The 15,706-nt window shown below is 47.6% G+C and overlaps 1 protein-coding gene across 1 annotated transcript in view; it reads right to left on the reverse strand.

Annotated features, from left to right (window-relative positions):
• The window catches only part of HSPA12B (heat shock protein family A (Hsp70) member 12B), a 48,210-nt gene that overhangs the window by 19,215 nt on the left and 13,289 nt on the right, over positions 1–15,706 (reverse strand). The window contains exons 3-8 of the mRNA XM_083571265.1: positions 10,623–10,723; positions 9,813–9,937; positions 7,714–7,900; positions 5,236–5,340; positions 3,345–3,461; positions 421–592 (exon numbers count right to left, since the gene is read on the reverse strand). Coding sequence (XP_083427391.1) covers positions 421–592; positions 3,345–3,461; positions 5,236–5,340; positions 7,714–7,900; positions 9,813–9,937; positions 10,623–10,723 — 807 coding nt within the window. The remainder of the gene's footprint in view (positions 1–420; positions 593–3,344; positions 3,462–5,235; positions 5,341–7,713; positions 7,901–9,812; positions 9,938–10,622; positions 10,724–15,706) is intronic.

Genomic DNA, 15,706 nt, shown 5'->3' on the forward strand with positions numbered 1-15,706 from the left:
CCCTTAATTATCTTATAGATATAAACTAAATAATAAAAATCAAAAAGTTTAAGGAGAAAATTAGAAAAACCTAGAATTGTACAAAGCCTTAATGGGATGCCGGCTACAAACCTCGTTTTACTGAACTATTCAGTTTACTCAGAAGGAAATAGAAAAATCATAAACCTTATATGGCCAAAATTCAAAAAAGGGGGTTAAAACTCCCAAAAATTCTGAAGTATTATAATCCTAGCTCAATTTAGGTGAAGCAAAGCGCAGTAATAAAGGATTAAGGACTCAAAGGTACAGTTTCTAATCCTAAATTTACAAAAAAGGTTTGAAAACCTAAATGGCAAGTTTTAGACACAGCCCAAAGCCAAACACAGTAATAAAGAGTGATCTGCCCTTTTGCTCGCTCCAGAGCGCAGGATCCCATCTTACCCTGCCTGAAGCTGGAATCAATGGGCAGATCCGACATGAGCCCGTTGGCCTGGGGCTTGTAGCTCAGGTCAATCAGCTGGTTGAGGCGGAGTTTGCGGCAGTAGATGGAGGCCGCTTCCGGCTCCAGCGCGATCAGGAGCTGCTCAGGGTTTTCCGAAGGAACCAGCCCAGCCTGGAGGAAGGAAGAGAACGGAGGTCACTGGGAGGAAGGAGTCGTTGCAGAAGACAGCCCCAAAATCTCTCTGGAGAGCCCCTGGCAGCAGCCGCTCCTGGAGGAGTGATTAACATCATCCATAGAAATATGCAGTGCAGAATTCATTGGGCAAGGCAGTTTGCATGCCCTCCAACATTCCCCCCCCCTATATATATGTATGGAAGTGAGAGCTGGACCATCAAGAAGGCTGATCACCAAAGAATTGATGCATTTGAATTCTGGTGCTGGAGGAGACTCTTGAGAGTCCCATGGACTGCAAGAAGATCAAACCTCTCCATTCTGAAGGAAATCAGCCCTGAGTGCTCACTGGAAGGACAGATCCTGAAGCTGAGGCTCCAAGACTTTGGCCACCTCATGAGAAGAGAAGACTCCTTGGAAAAGACCCTGATGTTGGGAAAGATGGAGGGCACAAGGAGAAGCGGACGACAGAGGACGAGATGGTGGGACAGTGTTCTTGAAGCTACAAACATGAGTTTGACCAAACTGCGGGAGGCAGTGGAAGACAGGAGTGCCTGGCGTGCTCTGGTCCAGGGGGTCATGAAGAGTCGGACACGACTAAATAACACACACACACACACACACACACACATGTATATATATGTGTATATATATAATTAGTTTTTTAACATATCATTTCCAACAATTATTAAACATACTTTTATATCTAATACAGTTTTTTGACTTCCATCAATCACATCTGAAAATTTTCCCATCTTTTCCACTTCATTTACATTTCATACTTTCACTGTTACATTTAAATATCCTAACTAATGTCTCTCTTCTTTGCAATATTTCATATATTCCTCCTTACAAAACTTCTTGTAGTCGTACTAGCGTAATTTGTTGATTACAGTTGCTCTTCAAATAATTCGTATATTTCTTCCAATCTTCTGTAAATCTCTGATCCCGCAGGTTTCGAATCCTTCCTGTCATTTTATCCAATTCTGCACAGTCCATTAATTTTGTCTGCCATTCTTCTTTTGTCGGTGTTTCTTCTTGCTTCCATTTCTGGGCCAACAATACTCTTGCTGCCCTCCAACATTTCTCTGATGAAAATAGGGATGTCCTATTCCATAACAGTAGTTTTACTATATATACCCCCCCCTTCCATCTGACTGGGTTGCCCCAGCCACTCTGGGCAAATTCCAACACATATAAAAGCATAATAAAACATTAAACATTAAAAAACTTCCCTATACATGGCTGCCTTCAGATAGTTCAGGGGTCTGAAAACTCCATAACTTCCAACATTTCTCCAATGAAAATTGGGACATCCTAAGGAAAAGGGGGACATTCCAAGATAAAATCAGAAACTGGTACTGCTTATGTAAATCAGGTATATCCCTGGAAAATAGCGACACTTTGAGGGTCTGAGTTGGAGCATTTTACAGCAGCAAGAATGTTGTTTGCCCAAAAACGGAAAGAAGAAGAAATCCTAAGAAAAAAAAGAATGGATGCAAAAAACTTAGGGAATATGCAGAAATGGCAAAACATACCGGAAAAATAAGAAATCAAGATAACCAACTTTTTATAAAAGAATGCAAATAGTTCATTGAATATCTACAAACAAATTGTAACAGATAAGGACATTGGCAGGATTATTGTAACAACCTGCAGTTTTACAAGAGTATATAATTAATGTAGATTAATAAAAGAATAACTTAAGTTAATTTAAAATGTGCAGGAAATGATAAAAATAAATTTAAGGAACCGCAGAAGGAGGAGGGAGGAAGGCGAGTTTTGAAATGTTAAAATGACTGCAAAACTATTGAAATGTACCGTATATAACTGAAAACCATACTTTTTTAAAAAAAGAAAGAAAAAACAGCTCAATGGCAGCCAAAACCACAGAGGGGGTGGGGTGTGAGTCTCGCAGGCATCTGACATCCTGAATTTATTGTGTGAAGGCCAAACTCCTGAACTGAAACACTTGGTCTTGCTGCAAGGCAGACCCAAAAGAGAAAATAACAGAACATCACTAGGAATCACATACAGCTCCCAAGTTAAAACAGTTCAGTGCATCATCAGAGATTTACAACATCTCCTAGACAATGACAATTCTCTTTCTCAAGCTCTGGGAGGAAGACCTTTCATTGCCTACAGACAGCCACCCAATCTTAAACAGCTCCTCACCCACAATAATACAGCAACCAGACTTAACATGGACACTGGTCCCAGAGCCTGCAATAAACCCAGATGCCAACTTTGCTGCCACACACACCCAAACAACACCATCACTGGGCCCAACAACGTCTATAACAATACCATCTCAGGCCTATTTAATGGCTCATCTTCTAATGTTTAGTTGGAATCTCCTTTCTTGTAACTTGAAGCCATTGGTTCATGTCCTACCATCCAGAGCAGGAGAAAACAAGCTTGCCCCATCTTCCACATGATGGCCCTTTAGATATGTGAAGATGGCTATCATATCTCCTCGCAGTCTCCTCTATTCCAGCCTAAATGTATCCAGCTCCTTCAACCATTCCTCATAAGGCTTGGCTTCTAGACCCTTGATCATCCTGCTTGCCCTCCTCTGCACACATTCCAGCTCATCAACATTCTTCTCAAATTGTGGTGCTCAGAACTGGACACAGGAGGACCCCAGGTGTGGTCTGGCCAAGGGAGAAGAGAACAGGACTATGACTTCCCTTGATCTGGACACTAGACTTCTGTTGATGCAGCCTAGAAGAGCATTGGCTTTTTCACTCACCAGGTAGGCAGCCTCCCTCATGAACTGCTTGGCAGGCTGTTTCCAGATGGCCGGCACAGTGATCACCCACCGGATGGCATCTTTCTCTGGCAAGGCTGGGCACTGGTCCTTGAGTTCCTGCAAGTCACAGGGAACAAGGCAGGAGGCACTGACTCTCCACTGGCTCCAAGAAACGGAGGGGGAAGGGAGCAGCCATAGGAAGGAGAGGCAAACTTATTCAATGCTACGTCTAACTGGAAGGAATGCAGATAGTTGCAAGGTAACTATGGCTGGGATGCTGCCAGAAAGACGGGGGCATCAGGCAGGCCCCCAGCTGGCTCCAGCCACCGGCCGGCAGCCGGGCGATCTCCAGATCACGGAACACCATCAACCAATCAGTGGCTCGAGCCTCAGTAGCCTTCTGAAGCTACCGAGCACGCTAATTAGCAGAGTGAATAAATCTCCACAACGGAAGTGGCGGACAGAGTCATGTGTAAGCATATTTACAGCATTTATTCAGCATAGTTCAGGGACAAAGGAAAAACATGTCTGCTTCCCTTCGTGTCCAGCAAAACAGCGATGCAAAAGCAATATACAAAACGGAAGTTCCCAGCAGAACTGCGCTGGAAGTAAACAGGCATGTGACACACAACAGTCATGCCTGTTCCTTTTAAGGTGGAACGGAACTATATACTAACAACTACAAGCTGCCATGTCCCAGGCCAGCCCTTGATATTTTGCCGCCTGAAGTGGAGCGGGAGATATCAGAGATGTGGGGCCATCACTGAAAAGTCTGCTTATCCAGTTGGCACCTACCTCAGCTTGGAGAAAGCCCTGTGTAGCTGATTGAGCTTTGTGATCAGGCAAGCTTACAGGGGAGAAGGTGGCTCTTTAGTTTACTCTGATCCCAAGCCGTGTGTGTGTGTGTGTGTGTGTGTGTGTGTGTGTCCATGCACAGGGGGCCTGCAAACCCACCCCACAGTGTCTCTCCCTCACCTTGCTGTTCCCTGCTTGCATTAGAATGGAAAAGAAGCTTTCTATTGCAACAAAGGGCTTTTTCCAAGCCTAACTGCAGCACACAAGTAATTGGGGGGTAAGCTGCAATATAGGGCATGGATGCCCCTCCAGAGGGCAACAGTACAATAACATTGGGGGAAGCACTGCAGAAGAACTAATAAAGCAGAATGATGAACTGGCTAGATTAACAGAGGCAATTAGAGATCACACTAGACAAGGGTTTCAAAAAGCATGGGGAAAATGCAGAGAAAACAGTGCCCTAAAATTCATACCTGGACTTGTTTCGATTAATGTCTGCAGGAGACTTTGTGGATATTTAAGTTATAATTAGAAAAATCTTAATAATTATTCATAAAGGAAACAGCTTATAAGTATTTACTTCTTATAAGGAGGCCAGATACAGGATAAAGGAAGTCTTTTATTTGGTTGTTTGTATTGTTGTATGTTATGGTTATTGTTTGTTATGTTCGTGTTTAATGAGGGAGGATTTCTGTTTATGTTATGTTACAAATAAAATTTCCAATAAAAATAAAAATTTAAAAATATAATAAAGCAGAATGATGTCCGGTGTATAAACCCACCTCGAATGCACTATTATTGCATCAGTAACATGTTTCAGAAAACCCCTGCAAAGGAACTGCCATCTACAGGGGCCCCAAGTCTGCGAAGAAGAAATATTAGCAAAAGGAGGGTCTCTGAGTGGGGAAGAAACTGTGGGAGAGGCTAAAAAGGAGACTGCAACAAATTATTACGGTGGAGGAGAAACACCAGCCGGTCAAATGCCTTCTCCAGACAACTGGAGAAAGTTATTTCATGCCCAGCCAAATTTTGCCTCTGTGTGACTTCTCTGCATGACGGACATGCACCTCTGGGTGTCTCCCCCCCCTTCCCTTACCTGCAGTGCTTGACGCTTAAAGAAGTGGAGAGCATGGGCAAAGACCTGCAGAGCCTGCACCTTCTTCCCATTCACTGCTTCCAGTTCGGTTTTCATGGTTAAGTCCTAGCAAAAGAGGAGGGAAACAGAGATGGATTGCTCTCAGTTCATTCAATAGCCCCCATCTTTGGACGCCCAGGGAAGCAAGCTTGTCCTTTGCTTATTCCCTTGTAGGCTTTCTCCACAGGGAACTGACCAGGGTCCTGATCTTCTCCCACCGACACGCCCTGCCCCCTTGTTACATCTCACCTGGACTCCTGCTGGCTTCTAGCCTCAAGTGGATATACACAGGCCCCTTGAGCCTCTCATAAATATTCCCTTCTCCACCTGCATGCGTCCACCTAGACCACCACCCCGTGACAGACTGCCAGGTTTCCCAAGGGCATTGCAACTCCATTTTTAAGCTAGCCTTAAGCATGTATTTGTAACCGAATTGTCCTTTTCAGCCTGCCTGAGCAAAGCTGCTCCGTTACTCTTCAAGAAGTATTCTGAGTGAGTAAATGTAATTTTACCTTGTTTTTGATTGTTATTTTAAGAGGGGGGGGGGAGATGGAGTAATGCTAGGAGAACACAGTCTGCCTTAAAGCATCCTGAATTCCTAATGTCTCAACAAATGAAACTGATCTGTAAAAATGTTACATGGGGGAAAAAACACGAGAGAGACATTGCAAACACTTTTGTAAAACAAGAAAATCTTTAATAAAAAAGCTTATCAATTCAGTATATTTTCTGTTACTTGTCAAATAATTCTGTGTACATTGCGGCAGCCTTTGGCTATGTGCAGCAAAACTGACTGAGACTGAGACTAAAAAAAAAGCAAACAAAAATTAAACGCTAAAACTAGCCTATCTAAGCTGCCCTTTTAAGATGGAAAGGGATACCATTCTGCTGAACTCACAAACATGAGGAAGGAAGGACAGTATCTAATAAATATATCTTCTCTTAGCATCTATCCATATTCCAACATGACCATCAGCTGCAAATTGCACATGGGAGTTTGAAGATCACCTGGGAGATCATCTGTGTCATGGCCCAATGGAACAGACAGAATCTCCCTGAAGGCAAACGGGTTTCCTCTTAAGTAGCTTAATTCAAAGTGTTCACATGGCATTCTTAACAAAACAGATGTGCACAAACAGGTTAGAATCACCAACTCCTGCCTTTAGGTTATCAGAACCTGCCTAACTTGTTCCTGGTCGTCTCTGAGAGCTCAGAGTTTGAGATATCGACACCAATCATCACGCCTCTCTTTGGAAAGGAAAAAAACCAAACAACTGAGAGAGGCTGCTTTCCTTTTGGATAAAGAGCATCCGGCATCCAGGAGAGGCTTGTGGGCATCTGAAAACTGAAGGTCACTTTTTCTGCATTATTCTCAACGAAGAATGCAACAAACATCTTGCAAAATAAATACAGCAGAATAGACTGAAGCCTTGTGGATACAAATTGCACAAATTGCTTCCCTTCACTGGAGGTTTTTAAGCAGAGATTGGATGGGCATCTGTTCAGGATTCTTGAGCTGGCTTCCCTGCATTGCAGGGGTCATCTAGTCCAACTCGCTGCAATGCAGGAATCTCAGCTGAAGCATCCCTGACAGATGGCCACCCAACCTCTGCATAAAAACCTTCAAGGAAGGAGGGTGTGATGGCTTGGGACTTGGGCTCGGACTCGGAGCCAGAGGAGTCTCAGTCCGCACCGGATCCTCTGCCTAAGGCGGCATCTGAACCGAGTCTGGGGCCTGATTCTGAAGAGCCCCAGTCTGCACAGGTTCCCCTGCAATAAGCACCAGCTGGGCCGAGTCAGGGGCCTGAGGCTGCCCTGGCTCCAGACGTGGGGATTACCTTGTTGTCTCCAGCTGGGCCATCGCTTACAGCTGCTCAACTACCAGTTGGGTCAGGGGAGGCTGAGGCAGTCCCTGGGTCTAGTAACCCACCGACATCTCCTGAGCTGCAGAGACTGAGGTCTGAGAGAAGGAGAGACCTGAGTACTCGCAGGAAGAGTGCTTGCCTTCGGGCGAGACAGGGAGGTGAGACACCAGGGGATCAGAACCGACCGTTACCCCGTCAGAGATAAAAGGCTGCCGGACCCCGCCCCAGGTTGCGGGAGCAACATTGCTGTATGCCAGATCCTGCCTGAGATCCTGTGCCTGACCTTGCCTGGTTTCCTCCCTTGGCCCTGTTGGACTGACTCCTTGTGGAACCCTTGGATTCGGGACTGGACCTGGACTGCGTTTCTCGGGTTAACCCCTGGGCCCAGCACAGAGATGCCAGAACCTCATGGGGCTCAACCATTCCACCTTCAAACAGTCCTTGTGAGCTCAAATATTGAGCCTCAGGGCTGAGAGGAATTTGTTGGCTGCCCTGAAACTGCTTCCATATCCCATCAGTCGGGGATACTGTGCCTTGCATGGCCCCCAAAGGAGGCTTCAGCCGCTGAACTCACGCTAGTGCTGTGGATCTTCATTTTGAACTTCTCAAAGTACAGCCAGTCGCGAGCTTCGTCGGGATCCAGGTCGTGGTAGTAGTCCCTGGCGGTGTAGCCAAAGCTGTGGAAACTGCCGTCCGGAGTCAGCAGGAGGCTGGTGGGGGTCTTCTGGTGGGCTACTCCTGGGTCTCCGCCTTCCCATTTCCTGGAAGGAGGGGTCAGAAAGTGGGTTGACTTGTCTGTGTCCTAAACAGGTGTGGGGAACCACAGATGCAACAGCTGGGTGGTGTCCACCCAGGCCCCTCTATTCAGTCCATGGACTCACTGAAAAAGGTCACACACACCCTTCCCAGTCCACTTCCCTCACTGGTCCACAACCTGCTGCACAACTGGAGCATCCAGAGGCAAGGGAGCCGTAAGGGCAGTTGGCCCTCCACCAATAAACCATATAATAATAATAATAATAATAATAATAATAATAATAATAATAATATAATTTTATTTATACCCCGCCCTTCCTGGTTCAAAAACTGGGCTCAGAGCAGCTAACAAAAATTTAAAACACTTAATTGTAAAAGCAGCATAAAATACAGTATAAAAACATGAATAACAATTAAATTCAAAGTTCAGAAATCAATTTAGGGGCGATCCATCTAATAAGCATTAGATAATCCCCAGGGCTAGCTGGCTGAATTGGTCCTACTTGGGCCAGTGAGGAGGCCAGGGGAGAATTAGCTGTGGGGTCTCAGAGCGGGTAATCTTCATAAAAGGGGAGGGGAAGGGAAGAGAAGAGAAGTAAAAGATCAGGCTGAATTCAAATTAAAGGCCAGGCAGAATAGCTCTTTCTTACAGGTCCAACAGAAGGAGGTTAAATCCTGTAGGGCCCTGGTCTCATGGGACAGAGCATTCCACCAGTTTGGAGCCATCACTGAAAAGGCCCTGGCCCTGGTGGAGGACTTCCCTAGGGCCCAGGACCTCTAAACTATGGTTGTCCTCTGGGGGCATACCAGGAGAGGCGGTCCCGTAAATACGAGGACCCTAAGCCACAAAGGGCTTTAAAGGTCAAGACCAGCACCTTGAACCTGACACTGTACTCCACCAGGAGCCAGTGCAACTGGTAAAGCACTGGGTGAACATGCTCCCATGGCAGGGACCCCGTGAGGACCCTCGCTGCAGCATTCTGCACCCGCTGGAGTTTGTGGGACAGTTTCAAGGGCAGCCCCGCATAGAGCAAATTACAGTAGTCAAGCCTGGAGGTGACCGTCGCATGGATCACTGTGGCCAGATCAGGGCGGGAAAGGTAAGGGACCAACTGCTTAATGTGGCGAAGATGGAAAAATGTTGCCCTAGCTGTTGCTGTAACCTGCGCCTCCATGGAAAGGGAGGGGTCAAGGATTACACCCAAACTCTTAACGGAAGGCAATGGCACTAATTGGGCCCCCGCAAGAGAAGGTACAGGTAAAATTCATGTCAGGGACTGGTCATGGTGGAGACCACCTTCCCAGCCTGACCCTTCCAAAGAAGAAGACGACAGTTCAGAATTTGAGGGAGGTCACAGCTCAGAGGCAGATGAGGGGGAAAGCTGGGAAATAACGGGAGAGGACGAGGAAGAAGCAGTTTTGGAAAGCATTCCAGACCCTCCCTCTCCCAGAACCCAGCGGGCCTTGAAAGTAGGAGAGCAAAGAGCTCAAAGGCTGTCAACATTTCCCTTTTCTTGCAAGGAATCCTATTCGGAATAAGGGAATGCACTTTTCAGCACCCGTAGCAATGGCGCACGAGAGAGGGAGCGGGTGGAGACTCACTCAGGGCAACGCCATTCTTCCAAGAGGCGGCATTCCCAAGCCTCTCTCTGTGAATATTGAATAAAAAGCAGTTGGTAAGAACTTTTCCTTGTCTTATCTATTCCTGGCGACCAGCCCTGGGGGTTGGATCCTGTGCCGCCTGACAGTTCACCCTTCAACCTCACAGAGGGGGATTTTAAGAAGGTGAATGTTTAACGCAGGGGGAGGCTTGCAGGGAATTCATTCTGATACTCTTAGAATCGTAGAGGACCCCAAAGGCCATCTAGTCCAACCCTCCGGCGATGCAGGACTCTTCCTTCCGGCAATGCCACGTACCTCATCATGTGGATGGCCTCTGGGTCACTGGCAAAACTGAAGGCGTAGCCGCTGGATGTGGTCCCAAAGTCAATGGCTACCACCACAGAGAAGGGAGTGGTTTGGCGCATCCGGATTTCATTCCTCTGGAAACAGAAGGCAGAGGATTCAGTTCCTGGAGGGCAATTTCACCACACCTGACTAAGAATCTGTGGGCTTAGCAGTGCCTTTGCTGCCACTCCCCAATGATTTGGATGACAACTTCCATCAGTCCCAGACCAGGGCTGATAGGATTTGTAGTCCGAACCCTCTGGAGGGCATCCAAATGGTCAAGACTGGCTTAACCCATTGCTCAGAGTGAGGTGGTGGAATCCCAGACTGTTCCACTGCAGGCTAGATGGTGGAGGATTGCTTTAGCATTGTAGACTTGGAAGGGATCCCAAGGGTCATCTAGATCAACCCCCTGCAATGCAGGAATCTGAACATTTCACTTTTAAAAAATGCTTCCCACCTAAGTAAATAAAACTGGGAGAAAGGGGGAAAGAGATAGAAAACTGCTGTAGGAAGCAGGCTTAAGACAAGCGAAAAGGACGTGTTTTGCACACTGCAGGTGGCCTCTGGGACTCACTGCCACAAGATGCTGTGACAACCCCTTTTTAAACAAGGCCGGATGAATACCCAAAGGGACATGGCAGGCAATAGACTGAACTTAGGCTATTTTGGATAGGGGGAGCAGGGATTATCACTCTCACACCCTGGCCTGTGAACCTCCCCAGGGCACTGCTCTGAACTGGGTCGACTTTTGGTTCGCATCCCGTTTTCCCTGCTTACCGGCGACTGGGACGGCGTCAGAGGGGCAATGTTGCAGCTTTCGTTGTGGAGTCGGGGAGAGTTTTGGGGAGATGGGGTGCGGGATCGCTCTCCATTTGCACCTGACAGATAAGAAGAGGTAGGTAGGTCTGTGAAAGCCCCTGTCCTGGTCACCAAGAATGAGTGGGAATCACCCTCCAGGTGACTAGGAAGGGAAGCATTTATTTTTAATCGTATCAGCTCTCTGCTTTCTTTCAGGCTCCTCATTTGCAGGGCTGAAAGGGAAGTATGAAAGGAATAAAGGAAGCTGCCACAGAGACAGAGTCAGCCCCATTGGTCGATCTAGGAAGAACCACACCTTTTAAAGTACATTTGATGCCATTTTAAAGCACATGAACTTCCTTCAAAGAATCCAGGGAATTTAACCCTTATTAAAAACTACCCTTAATCCGCGTAGTTTAACCCTGGCAGAGTTACAGTTCCGACCACCCTTAGCAAACTACAGCTTCCAGGATTCTTTGGGAGGAAGTTGTGTGTTTTAGTATTGCCTGCACACTGACGCCAAGGTCTCAAGGAGGGGCTTTTTAGCCCTAACTGTAGATGCCACCAGGGATGATGATGATGTTAATAGTAGTAGTAATAATAATAATTTATTTATTTATACCCCACCCATCTAGCTGGGTTTCCCCAGCCACTCTGGGCGGCTCCCAACAGAATATTAAAAACACAATAAAACATCACACATAAAAACTTCCCTAAACAGGGTTGCCTTCAGATGTCTTCTAAAAGTCAGATGGTTGCTTATCTCCTTGACATCTGATGGGAGGGCATTCCACGATACGATATGATACGATAATCTTTATTGTCTCATACAGAACAAGGAAATTGAAAAAATCTACATCAGACTTTCAAAACCCAACAAGCCTGCTATCCCAGCTATCACAGCCTGGTTAACCCCCTAAAAACTCTGATACCCCATAATTAAATACAATATACTCCCACAGAGACTACCTTACACTGCGCTTAAAACCAAAATCTCATTTGGATAAAACTGTTTCTCAGGCGGCTAGTCCTAGTCTTTATAACCCTGGACCTTCTTCCAGAAGGCAGAAGCTGAAAGAGATCATTTCCGGGGTGCGCACTATCCTGCACTACCTCTGCAGCTTTCTTATGCACCTGAAAGCATAGATTTGATACAAGGTGGGAAGAGTGCACCCGATTATTCTCTCCGCAGTCTTTTCAACCTTGGACAGCATTGTTTTCCCCCTGACCGTGCAGCTCCCAAACCACGCACACAGACCATAAGTTAATACACTCTCCACAGTACAATGCGCACCTGGTCCTTCAGGGGCACAGTTACCCCAATCAGGACCAGGGAGTTATCCACACCTGCCCACCCCCTGTCCCCAAAAACAATACTTCTGTCTTGTCGGGATTCAACTTCAAAATGCTTTATCCCTGAGCAAGTATGGATAGCAGCACTCTATATTTCCCCAGAATGAACCCGGTGGTTCAAACTCCAAATCTTCTGTCATCTTCCGAAAGGCTTTGGAGCTTTTGGAACTCAGGGCTCGTCCATACTGTTCTTTAATGTGGATAGTAAGTTTCCTGTACCACCACAGGGGTGTTAGGGGAGTGGTAGCACCTTTGGCAAGGAACACATCCTGCTCCTTCTGGGTATTTTGTCCACATTTGGTTGCCACCCTGCACTCAGCTCTCACCTGTGGCTCTTAGAATATTTCAGCATGTGACAGTGGCCACACCCTGGGAACGGCCAAACTGGGTAGCCAATAGGTCTCAAACCTTTAGGACAGTGGTGTTCAGGGGGCCACTGGGGCGCATCGGAAGATGGCTGACAATAACATCTCTCCGACCCACACGAGGTAATTAAGAGGCTGTGATGGGAGTAAACAGCCTCCCGCCCCCCCCAAGTGTGTGTGGGGGACTGCCCTTGCCTGCTGTGCCCTATACCACCCCCGAATTTGAGGGGGTGGGGGCACTAGGCAGAAAGCCCTTGTGTGGATTTCGGCGCTCCTGGACGCTGTCTCTGATTCGTGCCTCTGGCTGCAGCAACTTCAAAAGAAACAATTAGGAGGAAGCTAATGCACATATTTCAAGGAAGAATGGGGAGAGATTTCTCCGAATCTCTGGACTTCCCACCATCCCTTTCATGGCTTCTGTCATTAAATCTTTTATACTGCATCTTTTTCTATAATCCATTATATATATATATATATATATATATATATATATATATATATAAACTTCATTATCTCCATAACACCCATTACATTACAAGTGTTATTGCAATTCTGTTAATGTTCCCATCTGTTTACAGTGGTCTCCAAGATAAATTACAATTCCTCCCCCCCCCATTCCTTGTTAAAGTTTTGGTCTTCTCGGTTCCTGAGCTTTCCGGTCAATGGTCAATTTTGCCATTTCGGCAGAGTCCAACAGTTTGATTTGCCATTCGTCTCTAGTAGGGACTTTATCTTCTTTCCACCTCTGGGCTAATAGCATCCATGCTGCTGTCGTTGCATACATAAAAAGTTTTTTTCTGCTCCCTTGGACTATCAGCACCTAGAATTCCTACTAGAATGATGGTGCCTTGAACGCTGGCCAGGGGTTCCACGGGCAACACTGGCCTCTGTCCCTCTTTCCTTCCCTCCTTCCTCTGATGCCCTCTCACATCTCTGCCACACAAAGGCTGGCACGGCTGTTTGTTGCAGCAGCCCTGCCAAGCTCCCCAGGCAAATGGTGCCTCTGGGGCTGGCCAGGGGGTGCTGGTTGCCAGGAGCAAAGACAACTCAGAGTAAGCAAGCAAGTGGCTGAGGGACCCAAGCCAGCCAGTCCACCAAAGCCACTTCCACCCTGCAAAGGAGGTGGCGTTGCGGGCGTCACACCCCCACCATGCCTGCGGTGGCTGGAGCTCAGCCTCCGCGCGATTGAGGGAATCCCCGACCGTGTCACCCCCTGGCTAGCCAATCGGCTGGCTTGGGGGGCGTGGCCTGCCCTATTTAAGGCAGGCATGGCTGTAGAGCAGCGGTTCTCAACCTGTGGGTCCCCAGATGTTCTTGGACTACAACTCCCATCATCCCTGAGCTCTGGCCTTGCTAGCTAGGGGTGATGGGAGTTGTAGTTCAACATCTGGGGACCCACAGGTTGAGAAAGGCTGCTGTAGAGGGAAGTGAGGGGCAGATGAGACTCGTCCACCTGGGAAGGGAGCCCATCTAGGAGAAGAAAGACTCTGGTCCTCAACCTCTCCTGCCAGTGAAGTCTGACCTGGAACCACCTATACAGCCTAGGACCCTCGTACCTATGGGACCGCCTCTCCTGGGATGTCCTACGGAGGACCTTACAGTCTTCAAATAAAAACATCTTAGAGATCCCGGGCCACAGGGAAGTTAGGCTGGCCTCAGCCAGAGCCAGGGCTTTTTCGGCTGTGGCCCCGATCTGATGGAACGCCCTGTCACAAGAGACTAGAGCCCTGCGGGACTTGACATCTTTCCGCAGGGCCTGCAAGACAGAGCTGTTCCACCAGGCCTTTGGCCAAGGCACAGTCTGACCCCCTCTTTTGGTAATCCTCACAGAACTCTAGCCCAATGGATGTCATTAATTTGATTTTGAATAGATTTTAGAATGAATTGATTTTAGAATGCATTTCAATTAATTGATTGTGATTTTATGTAAACTGTGTTACTTTTATTGTTGTTAGCCACTCTGAGCCTGGCTTCGGCTGGGGAGGGTGGGATATAAATAAATTATTATTATTATTATTATTATTATTATTAAGCCAGGAAGGTCTTTGCCACTTGGATGCCCCAAATGTGCAAACTGGTTCTTTTGCTCTGTTGAAATCAATAGGACTCAAGCTGCAATTAAGAAACCTCAAGCCTGGAAAAAAGGAGGGATCTCTCTCTCTCTCTCTCTCTCTCTCTCTCTCTCTCTCTCTCTCTGTGTGTGTGTGTGTGTGTGTTGCAGACTGCAATTTTCCAAGAAGGGACTCTGCTCCAGCCCAGGAGAGGCGGGTATCGTTCTCTATGCTATCTGAAGCAAACATGCCTCTGGCTTTGCTGTCAACTTTTCCCTTTTCTTGTGAGGAATCCTATTCGGAATAAGGGAATTCCCTTAAAAAAGGGGGGAACGTTGACAGCTATGCATGGTGTTCGTGCGGATTGGAGCCCTGAGTGTGCTGGACGCCTCGTCTCGCCCACGCAATGCGCGCTTAATGAGGCAGACATGTCTCCGTCCTGTCGGCGCATAGACCGCACTCCCCTGCGCTGCAGATGGTTCCAATTAGGGGATGGAGTTAATTGCTCCCCCCATCACTGCTGCCCCGTTCCAGGCCAGAAGTATGGCTTCTTGGCTGACAGGATCCAGCTGTTGGTTCAGGGGAGAGGAGGAGAAGGAGGAGGTGTGGAGGAGAGTCACTTTATCTGCAAGGCATCTGAGACCCCTAGCAGCGAGGGCCTCTCTCAGAGCTGGAAGGGGGCCGGGGGTGCTGGTTCAGATCTCAAGGCCTCCTTTGAGCAAGGCTGGTCTGCCTAGGCACTTGCCAAACAGCACCCTAAGAGGAGCGCGGCTGGATCAGGCCAAGCACCCATCTTGCCTGGCATCCTATCCTGGCAGTGGCCACGGGGTGTGTAGCCCAAAACTACGCGAGAAGAGCCTGCAAGATCAACCCAATGGCCTCTCTAATTCGGCATCCCTCCAACATTTCTCCGATGACAAAAGGGACGTCCGAAGGAAAAGCGGTACGTTCTGGGATCAGATCAGAAACCACTTCTGTAAATCCAGGACTGTCCCTGGGAAATAGGAACACCAACCACAGCTAGACTGTGTGACTGGGAGCTAGACTGGTGACTGGGAACGGCCGCCGAGACCACATAACACCGGTCCTGAAAGACCTACACTGGCTCCCAGTACGTTTCCAAGCACAGTTCAAAATGTTGGTGCCGACCTTGAAAGCCCTAAATGGCCTTGGCCCAGTATACCTGAAGGAGTGTCTCTATCCTCATCTTTCAGCCCGGACACTGAGGTCCAGCGCCGAGGGCCTTCTGGTGGTTCCCTTTCTGCGAGAAGTGAGGTTACAGGGAACCAGGCAG

The sequence above is a fragment of the Podarcis filfolensis genome (assembly GCF_964270895.1).
Source record: "Podarcis filfolensis genome assembly, chromosome: 9".
In the NCBI taxonomy this organism is placed as follows: Eukaryota; Metazoa; Chordata; class Lepidosauria; order Squamata; family Lacertidae; genus Podarcis; species Podarcis filfolensis.